General features: G+C 36.2%; 1 protein-coding gene across 1 annotated transcript; it reads right to left on the reverse strand.

Moving 5' to 3' along the window:
- Window positions 1-2,087: 2,087 nt before the first annotated feature.
- On the reverse strand, window positions 2,088-13,306 carry LOC140161095 (acid-sensing ion channel 1-like). The gene is made up of 9 exons (XM_072184483.1): window positions 12,912-13,306; window positions 10,253-10,488; window positions 9,301-9,620; window positions 8,506-8,604; window positions 7,404-7,557; window positions 5,381-5,437; window positions 4,576-4,732; window positions 4,030-4,121; window positions 2,088-3,810 (listed from the first exon to the last, which is right to left on the reverse strand). The coding sequence occupies exons 1-9, from the start codon at window positions 13,154-13,156 to the stop codon at window positions 3,671-3,673; spliced, it is 1,500 nt and encodes a 499-aa protein (XP_072040584.1). The 5' UTR covers window positions 13,157-13,306; the 3' UTR covers window positions 2,088-3,670.
- Window positions 13,307-13,679: the final 373 nt, after the last annotated feature.

Consider the following 13,679-nt stretch of genomic DNA (forward strand, 5'->3'; position numbering starts at 1 on the left):
GATCATAGTCAGAGCAGAGTTGGTAACTAAGCAAAAAACAGGTCCTACTCGTCAGACTATGCCATCATTGTATAGCACCATTATGGAAAATCCCTGTGGCTATGATAAGGTGAATGTGAGAAAATGGGTCTTTTTTAAGAGTGGGAATTTCCAGTTTTACTACTTTGGTATCAAAGAGCAAAAGTTTTTCGTGACCGATTTGATTTACAAAATTGTCGTAGGCTTTCTATTATGTGTCTTATATATACCTTCGACGAAAGGTACCTGTAAGCCAGTAAATTTTCATAGCCAATAATGTGCTTTTAATAGCTATTAATCCAGCAATATTTAAAGACGGAGATTTCGAGTACAACTCAGTGCTCTTCTCTTCCCAAAGAGGGAATATATTCTTCTGTCGACACAACACATATCTCAATGTAAATAAGAACAGGTGGAGTAACATTTTATTTGTGGCCTGATTCCTGACGAAAGTGGGTTATTGATGAAAGCGGCACCATTTTGGAAATTGTCTTCTGTGCAAGGATTTGTACGCAAAGCATAATTAAATTCGAGTCTACGGTGGACTTCGCTACACAGTGGTCTTCGCATGGCAAGTTTGAATCAGGATATACATGAGTCGTCCGGAATTTTAGAGGAGGGCCTTTGCTTGGTGAGAACCAAAACAGCACCACCATGACCACAGAACCCTTGAACATTGAATTTCTAGTTCTAAATGGCTTTGTTATTACAAAAAATAAGTAACATAAAACATCAGTGATAACTTAAAGTTGGTGTTCAAATTGTAAAATAAGGGCCATTGGTTGACAGATCAAATGAAAAATTAAAGAGTTTTGGTTGACAGATCACATTTGTTCAAAAATGAATATGGGTCTTTGGGTGACAGCAATGAAAAGAGGGGCGTTGTTTTCAGTAATAATGTAAAGTATATAAGTACATTTTCAGAATATAAATGACGCAAGGAAGATTTTGGAAAAAAGCGCCAAATTTGATTTTCCATGCCATTTTTTCGTCGACCATTACAACTGATCTTAAACATGTTAAATGACAAATAGATGAACACTGAATATATATGTTCTAAAGACACAAAATTATAAACAGTCAATAAGAATGTTTATAAAGTTTTATAAAGGGCATTTCGTGATCCACAGCCTCATCCCCCACTTTTCCCAAAAAAGTTGAGATTTTTACACCACTGGATACCTCTGGCTACATAATGTTTATGTACCAAATATTTCTTGCAGATTAATTCGTTTAGCAAAAATATCGCCAAATTTGAATTTCGTTCTGGTGCACCAGAACGAAATTACAACACATTGTCTATGGAGCAGTGTAATACACATAATCATGCATAACTCGCAAACGCAAAATCGGAATCAACTAAAATTTTGGAAATAAGCTTTTTTCGTGGATATCTACTGAAAAAAAAAAAAAAAGAGGATGCTAGGATCACGAAATCCTCCTTTAAGATTGTCAAAATTTTGGTTGGTCAAAATTGAAGAAAAAAAAGTAAAATGTTTATCATGGGTAAACATTACATTTGGAACAACCTACATATAATAGGTTGATACATCGCATAATCATTGAAAGGTCAATAAGTTTCGCACTACACCAAACCCTAAGTATTAAAGGGGGTAACCCTATCGGTTTAGGATATGGATTCTCTTCAAACTTACATACAATGTCAAATATTGTCCCCTTTATCCATCTATGTGAGAAAACGGGAACAATTTCAGCATAAATGTGAATAATTAGCATATTAGCAAGCCAATACACTGGTATGCGTGAATTGCATTCTTTGTCAGGCATCCCGAAACAACGGCCGAGCGCATGTCCCGGTGGAAACAGGAAGTGTTCGCCTTGGGACTGAACACCGGCTCGCCCCTGTACACGGTGATACCCTCTATTCATACTGATTAATCTTAAAAAACATTACATATCACTGCGCTCATTATCATTCTTGACAAGATAGCCCATGCTGTATTTACTTCGCTTAATTATTTCTTTATTTTTAGCTACATGATGCACATTTTCACATATTTATGATTTTTCTTTGTTTTATTTTTTAACTAATTTTTTTAATGGGGGGTGCTCTCATAATTTTTTTCATATTCCTCGTATCATGCTTGACAATATAGGTCATGTTTCCTTATTTATTTCGCCTCTTATGTATTTCTTTTTTTTTTTTTTTTTTATCATTATAGCGCCATCTATAGTTTGACATTAGGGGGCCTATTTGATGTATTTTTGTGGACGAATTGGTACTGGGGTGAAGTCTTCTGAATCTATTCCGATTTCATTCTATGACTACCCAAAACTCCCGTGTCGTGTAAAATGCGAACAACTGGTAGCCTGTAAAAACCGCTGTGTTTCATGATTTCTCCGGAAATACATCGACTTGGAGCGTCAAATTTCAGGATAGTAATGAGAAAAATAGTATCTATTATGTGATACCAAAACCTCATCAACAATGAAAAAATCGGGGGATAATGCTGTCGATCGGGTTACGGACCTTTAATAGAATAATGTTTATCCATGTAAGGATTGTGAATGTGAATATAGGCACATGTACATGAACAGAAGGCATCAATAATTTAAAACAGTCTGCGGAACTGAGAGTAGCAATACCGTACGTGAAACCATGATAGTATACATTGAAACCGAAATAACCAAGTGTGCAAATTCCAAGAATAATTCAATTTAAATTAATATATTAATTTACTGATACATAGCTTACAAATTATAATAAGTTTGTTAGTGAACTGCCTTTTCTTCTCAATGTCTTTATAAAATACAAACAAGATATCTGTTACTGAAAAATTTATGAATTTTCTGTATAATATTACTGTTTTTAATTTTACTGTTATAATGAACATGCACTCGATAAATCACCAGACTATTTGTCACAATTATTTTGCTAATCATTGTCAGGTCTCTCTTTTTCCACGCGTGAATAATACTTTGAATCGACTTTACCTTTCCCTCCCAGTTTTCAGGTATATCATTTGCAGAATTAGTACTACCAGTATTAGGTGAACTACTATTAGTACAGCTGGTGAATTAACAGTATTATTTGGATACAACTTCCATCTTAAAATTATATATCTTTCTTTGGATTGTTATACAAGATCCAATCCACATGACTTCTGTTTTTGTTGAACTTAGCTCAACCCTCACTTAACTCAGACCTGAAACAGTACACAATTCACGCGATGTTTGTTAAATTTAGCCTACATTCTTATGATCTGATACAAGTTACTATAATATCGTTTGCATACACTAATATGCGCACTTTTTACAATAATTCTGAAGTGGAAGTTTTATACTATTAATGCTCTTATTCTGTTTTATTTTACAAACCAAAACACATTATAAACAACAGTGCAGAAAGAGGATAACCTTGACGTACACACTTCTTCAAAAGGAAAAATGTGATACGACTCAATTTTTAACAATGGAACTGCTCGTACTATTTGAAATTGTCTTCGCCGATTTTATAAAGGGACATTTCACGCTATGCTCTTGTTTTTATTGATTTGAATGATGCCTATTGCTGAATGGCTGTAATCAAGAGTCAAGACCCTAATACTGAAAACATTGTTTACTATTTTACTGAAAGTTAATGTCAACGCCAATGTCAACTATGCTGCTACAGAATATTTGAATTTAAATATTATTTTACAATAGACTTTCTTCTAGTTGTTTGCGAAGGCCCATATTTCTCGCAACATATAGCAATGAAGAAATCAATAAATTCTGCCAAAGTTACCAGACTCATACCAGCTAACAGACCCATCTGACCGCCAATATCACCTGTAGGATAAACAAAACGTGATATATCACAAAAACCAAATTAATAGAGAGCCATCAATTTCCAAATGTACGTAACATACACGCACGTGCATCTATTTGAAATCCCTTCACATGAGAGTGATTTTTACGATGGTTGTATAGAATATATCACACTGATACATGAAAGATGATTGTTATGGTCATAGCTCTATGTACTAACCAGTCATGGTAAAAACTTACTTAACATCGTATCTGACGAATATGAACCAACTTCTGTCACAGTTTCGTAACTCATAGACTCGAAAAAGATCTTCAAATCAAGAAAATTTTCTCTAAAAACAAAAAAATGAAGAATAAAAGACAATTATCTTTATTATTGAATTCCGTTAGAATCAGATATAATTGCATATATCGCACGTTTGATAAAATATAGCACAACTCAAGAACATTTTCTCTAAAAACAAAAACAAAATGAAGAAAAAAAGACAACTCTTTTATTGAATTCCGTTAGAATCAGATATAATTGCATATATCTCAAGTTTGATAAATACCGTTAACGTTCGCCTAATGGCGCACCTGGGCTCTTCTGCCTTGGGGTAAATTGCATGTACAAATAGAGAACTCCCTCCTCTAAAAATTCTTACAATAATTAAGGGTATGTGCCCTTATTTGTTAGTGGGACTTTTATGAGAGGGCACTTTTAGTTTGTGGCTATAATTCCAGTTATGTCAAGGCAACCCATAGCGCCATTAGGCGAACGTTTACGGTATAGCATAAAACAACTACCTGATATATTCTTTAGATGCATTTAGCCTTTCCATAAGAGCTTTCACAATATGCCTGCCTGGTAAATACGCAATGGAGATTTTTCCTTCGTAATTTCTTGAATCGCATGGAATAGGGCATTTGCAAGATGTCCCAAGATTTTGCTCAACGAATTCCTCTGAATACGTGTGAAAAACAATTTGTGATTAGTCTTTCAACTCATGCATCCGGTGTAGAATATATAATAACGTTGTGAGTGAGAGGCGGAGCCCCGTTCAGTTTCGGCAGAGTTATGTTTCATACTTGCCCTCACTCCTCTATAGGATGTCAAAAAAGCTTGTAGGAGAATAAGCGCAATGGGCCATTCCATTTAAAATCCACATCCCCACTGATCAATTTTGAAAATCAAGCAAATTCGACAGTTTCAATAATTCCAAATCTAACCATTTACCTTAATAAAACGTGGACAAGGTGTGGACCATATTTTTTGAACTGGATTTGATCAAATTCAATAGTTTGCAACTGGAATTTAACATACAACTTTCAAAAAAGCCAACTTGATTGAACATGATAAGGGGAAACTGGAAATCAATTGCAGTGCATTAGCAAGTAAAAACCCGTACATACCTAATCGTTAAAGGACAGTCATTATTTTGTATCTTGCTAATTAATATTAGAAGGATATACGTTTTATTTATCAAAAAAACTTTTATTTAATAACCTCAATTTCAACTGTCCGTAAACTAAACTTCAAGTGTAAATGTAGATTTTACAAGTGCATGTACAATTGTACATGTATAATACAAAGACGTTGATTTATACAAACCTTCTTTAGGGTAAAGACATTTCTTCAGCAGTTGAGGAGAACAGAATGTTGCATTGCCTGTAAACACAATGTTAAGGTTTCCGTTACGATTATATTTATCAACAAGCTTGATAACCGCAGTAGCTCAGAATGAGTTATACTCACTCCTACTGAGCCGTTTTTGTAACACAGATTACGAAGAAGAGAGGGGTTGTTGCAACCCACCTAATTTTCGATATTAAAAGACATTATACCATTATTATTTTACATTTACGTACAATTATGAACCATATAATGCCACTATGACGTCATGATGCGAGCGCGCCCTCGCAAAATTGGGAAATTCTGGTTATGTGCAACAGTATCAGCAAAATCGATTTGCAGATAAATATTATACGAACATGCGATATTTATCGGATTTTCTCCTAAATATTATTATGAAGCTAAATTGGAGAATTAGCCAAAGGAGAACTAGAGCGAAGGTACCGGATTTGGAGTCCCAAGGGATGTGGGAAAATGAACGGGAAAGGAAAAGACTAAGACGAAATGAACCAAATGAAATAGAAATAAGTTTAAGAATTTATTATGAATTTACATCATTAGACAAACGGTTCAAAATGACATATGTTTGTATTAATAAATTTTACCCGAGTCACATTGCTGAACAATAAGTATAATTGAATATAAAATAGTGAATATTCGCAGTCATCCAGTTGTTAGAATCACATGGTTTTGAATTAAATCAAATACTGGAAGTTACATTTTTTGCAACTTGTTACGTTGTCATAACAATATGAAAATCGATATCTTTTGGAATAATTTCACCACAGAAAAATGAAAAGAACTGTACTGTAGAAAGATAGTATGGCGGGGCCCAACACCCCATATATGGTCATTATTGATGGCCGGTCCTACTACCGGCTAAGGTGTTGGGTCAAAATTATATCGTTATCAAAATGAGCGGAAAAAGGATGGATCTACGATTAGCTCAAGTCGTTTGGGTGTAAACACACGCAATATTTTAGCGCTACTAGGCAACTCTGGCAATTTCTAAAAAAAACCACCGCTGCACTATACCGCAAGAACTGCTAAAACTCAATGACCGCTATTCAACTACTCATCATCATCATCCTAAGCAATCGTCGACACACAGCATGGTGAACATGGTGAAGGCATCTCGAAGGTGACGCCACTCTGATTTATCCCAGTTTTGTAATTTCATCCCTCCATCTAACCTTCTGTCTTCCCGAGTACCTATTTATATGTATCCATTCCTAAACCAGTTTGGTCCTTCGTCCATCTGATGAGACTAGCCAAAGACCACTTCTTTTGTTTCACAGTCTGGATGACATGCATCAGTGACCTGTGTCATGCTTTTGATCCAATCATTTGTGATCCCAAGCATGCTCATTTCCATACTGTGTTGAGCCACTCTCAACTTTCTCCATTCCTCCAAAATTCTCCATTTTCTGAGTCATGGCACAAGTTTTTGAGCCGTACGTCATGGGTGGGGTTTGGAGAACACATAGCGGCTACTACTAAACATCTCAAAAAAGGTAACTAGCCCTCCTAAAATAATGGCCATTATTCAAAAACGGGCGAATATATCACAAATCTGTAAAATGCGTTGGAAGCAGAATTTATTTCAGCACATTTTGACACCTCATTTGTAGCAATTGACTAAATATTGACGTCACAGCGTACATTTAAATCAATGTAGCCCAAGATTTGAAAGTTCCATTTTAATTCTATTGATTTGCAAGTATAATGGAAGGAAATTTTGTGTAATGATAATCTGAGTGTTTTTGTCTTGTTGTAAATGCAATGTTCAAATCTGGACCTCATTACATTTAAAAATGGACCGGTGTTTTATTGTTTTCTGGGCTATCGTATCAAATGAGGTGTAATGTGCAGAAATAAATTCTGCTTCTAACGCATTCTACAGATATGTAATACAATAGTCTGTTTTTGAATAATGGCCATTATTTAAGGGGGGGTTAGTTACTTTTTTTGAGATGTTTATAACATATTTACGTTATCTTACCCGGATATCTGTAGTCACGACATTTACACTTGTCTACAGCATACGAAATTCTACACTCATATTGGCAATTGTGTACAGTATACAACTTTGAATATTTCGTGCCATCTTCGGTCGCCTTGCAATTGGATGGAAACGGATATTGTAGATTTGTGTGCTGAAATATTACAAATTCCTCAGCTATTTATATAGATATTGTAGATTTTGTATCTACTGAACGTTACAAATTGTTTCAGCTATTTTAGAAATAAATGCCCCAAACTCAGTCATATGCTAAAAACAATCAGTCCATCTAAACCCAACATCTCCGTAGAAGTGCATTATATTTTACAATTACTCGAGCTACAAGTGATGCGTATTTATAAACCTATTGCAAATCATTATTTTTGCTGTTTTTATACCAAAAATATTGGAAAATACAAGCAAATATAAATGTCTCAACCCGCAAGAAAAATGAAGGCGTCCGAAAGCACTGCGCATATTTTCCAACACATTTTGTGTAACGTGTTCTCTGATTGGTTCTCGTTATCTAAGAGTGTATGAGAGCTAAGGGTATACGATGTATTGTTGGTCGAAGCAGTCAAAAGAAAAAGTAGTTCACAGCATCTTGCGAATGGTAGTGAACTTTAGCAAAAATTGGATTATTCAATTCATAGCGAGCGTGTAGAAGAATTCAAATATCACAGATATACTTTTGTAGGTCCGGTGGTTCTTGAGTTATGTTGTAAAGAGGGCTGAAACAATAACACTTTTGTAAAACGTACATAACTCATTAACAACAATAAATTAAGCAAGTTTTCAAAGTATATGATTTGTAGAATGAACTTTTGCAAAACACCAAAGTGTTTATAATATATTGTTTCAGATAATGAAAATCGGTTTTTTGGCTGCTTCGACCAACAATACCTCGTATACCCTTAAGTAGATTTCGTCAAATGTAAATGTATAGTGCTTCGTGTGCTAGTGTATTTCAAAGTTCATACAATACAATTATATTGATGTAAAATTGTATGGATTGAACGCAATATCTTATTACACACACACACACACCCCCACGCAAGATGTGAGAATATACTAATAAAGATAATATTGTATTGTCACCTACCTTAGTCAACCTTACACTGACAGACGTCTCAAATCCAGGCGAAACTGAAAATCCAAGTTCTCTGACCAGAGGACGAACTCCTTGTGGATGTAGAAGAATCTAATATAAAGAATATTTAAGCATTCATTTTGAGAGCAAGCATTGCATTTGCAAGTATTATTTGAGACGAATAGAACTATGATGCAGCATTTGGATTTCTTGATACACATAGCCGATCATGTTTTTCCATATTTCAAATTCTATTTAAACATCTGAGAGCATAAACTGTCCATTTTGGATACGTTTGTGAATGTTGTCATTCATCCAGGTATAATCAAATATAAAATTAGACTCGTCCATTTTGGACTTTTTCAGATATAAACGTTTTAATGTTTTAAAAATATTATAGGAAATTTAGTAAATGGGTTATTGGGGTGAAAAGGATTGTGGGTTCAACAACCACATACATTAAGGGTCATTACAAATACTTCCAACTACCATGACTACATGTCCCTAAAACATCAGACTTGACCATGTTGACCTTATCTATGAGCAATACAGTTCCCAGGGTTCAACCATCTAAATTCCACCCAGCGATTGCTCTTCCAGACTTTTCCGTCACGTCTTCGCTTTTGTGAGCCTAGTGAGAACGCTATCGATTGATGGCGCCAGAAAGTAACAAATGAACAGATGTATTCGAACAAGTTTGAATTAAATCTTGAAAATCTAGTAATATTTAAATATTATACCATTCAAGCATTCAGTTAAACACATGTAAGTAGCTTTAAACATCCATAAACGTCGATAAATCATTACCTTAATTCCAGCAGCGGAGTCTTCTCCATACACATACTCATCTTGCTCTATGTTCAACCTCACAAACAGACCGTTATTATTGCCAGGCTGGTTAATCGCTAGTGCATCGGAGCTATCTTGTGGTTCGTTAAACGTGTAACACACTCCCCAATCAGTTATCACTTTCGTAAAATTCTCAGCTCCACATGGCTTCAGCATTCGCCAAGAACAATTTTGAAGCATGTCCTCAATTTGGTGAGCGCCATTCCAAACAATATCCTCCGTCTTATATCCTCTGTCTCGTATGGTATTATCTATGATCGTCCAGTTTATAGAATTGTCTGTTAATAATAGAAAATAATGGGTTTACCTTCATGTAAGCATTATCATGAATTCTAAGGTTTGGTTATAGGGTTTAGGTTTAGGGTTTAGGGTTAGGCGTAGGGTTAGGGATAGTGTTAGTGTTATAGGGTTAGGATTAGGGATATACGTGATGCTTGCATGAAGGTAAGACCTAAATAATGAGAGTGTTAAAGCAAATAGTGAGATGTTAAAGCACTGTAGTGGTCTAATTCATTACTTTCTCTTCTTCACTAGGCTTATCTTAATTAGAATAAGCTCAGTACCCCGACTATTTCGAGCTCGAACCGGCCGTGAGCGCGAAGCGCGATGGATCTAGTTGGAGTATATCATACAGACGACACTGAGTAGCACTTAATCATGATCTAAGGCAGTTATAAAATTAAAACAGTATTAGAATAATAAGGCAAATTTGTGTTACAAAAAATGAAACAAGTAACGCCGCCAGATTGCTACAGGTGTCAGGTCACAGTTTGAGCACATGCTTAACAGCATATGGGTAATGGTGGGGTTATGATTAGGTTTAGGGTCGGGATTAGAGTTATGATTTGTCGGTTCGATCAAATACCATAATTCGTTCAGTAATCTAAACGATACGATCACATTAATATACCTTGAAAAGAAGATGGATTGTAGATCAATGCCAAAAGGTCTATAAGCTCTTCACCAACAGCAGATTTTCGGAATTGATTATAATTGCATATGGTCACCGCTGGAAATGTTAAGTTGGTGGAATAAGACATCTTCACGAAACTGTCCACAGGGTGTTGGAAATATTTAACGAAACTCCCGATGATGCTCATCCAAAGGTAGGAGTTAAGACCAACAATAAGTAGAACCCAAATTATTCTGTGTAATACAAAACAAATAATCAATTATGTATTATATTCATCATCATCATCATCATTAGCCGTATTCAGCCCGCTGCAGGGCGAAAGCCTTCCAAAGTTGGCACCAAAGTTTCCTGTCATTTGCTTTTGCCATCCACCTGATCCTTATGAAACTGGATAGCTCATCCCTCCATCTGACTATCTGTCTGCCTTTGTGTCTTGAGCCCAGCCAAGGCCTCAATTCTGTGACATTCTTTGTCCATCTATTATCTGTTGATCTTGCAAGATGGCCAGCCCAATGCCACTTCTTCATTTTTATTGTGTGGATTATGTCTGTAACTTCTGTTTGGCTCCTGATCCATGCCACTGTTTTCCTATCCCTTTTGGTGAAGCCCAGCATGCATCTTTCCATGCTATGCAGTGCAGTTTTCAGCTTTTGCTCCATCCTCTTAGTAAGTGTCCATGTTTCAGCTCCGTAGGTCATGGCTGGTAGTACACATTGGTTGAAAACCTTTCGAATTATATTATATTATGTTAATAATTATCAACTTCAATATCGTTAATGAATTAATAAAGCACTGTTGCTTACTTACTGCTTAGGTCGACTCTTGTAGTCGGACTCCCATAATAGCTATCCAAACTGCTCTATCCAGCATACAATTTTTGATGTCTGGTCCTGTTAATCCCGTGTCATCTGCCAACATCTTCATGTGTAATCCTTCTTGGGTGGGCCTCTTGCTCCATTTCCGTGTTTGGGCTGCCACGTAAGAACAATTGAAGCTGCTCCCTCCTCGCTCCTTGCACAGTGCCCTGCAAGCTTTAACCTTCTAATCCTGAGCCTCTTAGAGATTGGCAAAAGTTTCCTATACAGTGCTTTATTTGTTTCCCGTGAGACATCTAGTGCTTTTCGCAAAAGACGGGTCTAGTAGCCATCCAAAGCTCTTGTTGTTTCAGCAACGTAAGGTAATTAGTACAGATTTTACAGTGGTGGTAAATAACTTGATCTTTAGTTCTCTTGGCAGATTACTTTTCCAGATCTTGTCCATGCAACACATCGACATCGCTTGGTTAATAATTACATTGTACAGCAGAGACACTAAATCAATACCCGGGATCGATACACGTGAATGTGCTATGCACGATTTGATATTCAGACGATAAATCTTCTCCCGTATTTTTTTATTCTAAAGAAGCCATATTTTGATGCTTGCACTTGAATATATGTGTTGAAAGGATATGATAGTCGCTAGCTTGCGTATTGAGAAAGTACCGTGCGTATTGAGCTCAAAACCTGACAATAATTATGATTTTATATGCGCCCATAACGATCAGAAAGTTGTGTGCTGGAAATTACCGTATCGTTCTGTCTAGTAATTGGAGGTGTTGTTCTGCATCTCTTTCCTCACACACGTTTGTAGGACAGTAGGTGACAATAAATTTAGTGTTTTGGTTGCCACCAAAGGTCATGCACAATATTCAAGGTGACAAAGAGGTACAATATAGAACTGCTCTCTTAGTTTTTGGGCTTAACAGTAGTCCGACTCCTCCAATGGATACTCCGCCAGTATTTCTCCAAGCAGAGGATGAGACGAGTTGATATCCATCATAAAGTCATGATGATTGATTTCCTCGTCTTGGTGAACAATTCAATGTTCCTGTATTCCAACCATGCATGTCTTGGTTGTACAACTTGGCTAGACCACATTATTTCCTCTTGAAGGTGCATACTGCTTAGTGTTCTTGTGCTGAGATTAGAAAATATTCAACGACTTCTTACGTTTAAGGAGTTTGACTTACTTAATTTGCTTAACTGACTTACCTCCTCTGTCCCTGTTCACCCCTCCTTTCGGCTTTATGGTGACCACTTTATTTATATCAGCAGGTGATACAGATTCGGAGATATAATAGTTGATGCTTTGGTAGGGGCTTTAACCCTAGTGCTTTTGGTTGTATCCATTATTGTTAGTCTTTCAGTTGTTGTAGATACTGTTGATGGTTGCAACTCCTATCAACAGGTGTCCTGTGGCCGTTTAGAATGAAAGTTGTGTTTTTTCTTTCTTCATCCGCACTCTGCACTTGTTGCTTTTATCTCCAACCAAAAGCGCGAAGTTGTTGCTCAGGTCTCAGGACTCCATGATTTTGTTCACTGGCTGTTGGATGAATTATCTTTAAAGCACCTTCTTGCCGTTGTTGAGATTAAATCCCAAATCCGCCTAAACTACATTAGCTATTTGACCCATAGCTGGGGTCATTCCTACACTAAACACTATGATTGGGACAGCAAGAAAGAAAAGATGAAAGGGAAGAGGTAAAAGTCACAAAGCTATAGTAGATCATCAATGCAGCAGTGGGTACATTGTATGTATCTCGCTCACAAAATGATTTTTTTTCTATTGTGCGTCCATTTTAATGTGCTGAATGATCTAATGATAATTTACTTACCTTCTTAGCCCATGATATTTAGGCGTAGTTACATATCTTGCACCATGCAATGTCGTCGTATCACCAAATTTTTGCACACGCGTCTTGAAAGTTTTCTCTTCCATCAGTTCCGAGTTGTCTTCGCCTTCGGTATTTAAATCTGGGCGATCCGTATTTAAATCTGGATTATCCATATTTATTACATCTTTTGAATTTGAATATGACCATTGACCATGATCTGACGATGTGCTATTCCACGGATCCATATATTGTGTGAAGCTGTTGCCAGATTTTAGTTATTGTAGATTATTTGTTAGACAGACGTGGTTTGTGGCGTATACTAAAATTACAACTAATTGAGCAACATTATATGATATTTAGCGATGCACGGTCAACTCAGATGGCGGGTAAGAGCAAATAACTGCAAATACATAACTTTGATCATGCCCCACAATGCATATCACAAATGTTGAAATTTTATCACCACTCACGTTTGTACGCCAACGAAGCAGATGAGAATGATGTATACATTACTTAGAATCGTGGGTAAGGAACACATTGGCAAGTGGGTGCGTGTCTGGCTTTTAAAAACACTGGTTCGATTAGATGCCATTTACTTCAGCTAATAGGTTTTGGTTTGCAGGATCGTCAAGTCAAATTATATAGATGCTTCATTTAAAATAGACGTAATAATAACAATCTGATGACAGCCATTTAATTAAAGAAAAAGTGTTTTTCAGACGATATAAGATTCACTCTATAATTTCGTTCAAGTAATTTCGTTTTATT

Source organism: Amphiura filiformis, chromosome 9 (genome assembly GCF_039555335.1).
Source record: "Amphiura filiformis chromosome 9, Afil_fr2py, whole genome shotgun sequence".
NCBI classification, from domain to species: Eukaryota; Metazoa; Echinodermata; class Ophiuroidea; order Amphilepidida; family Amphiuridae; genus Amphiura; species Amphiura filiformis.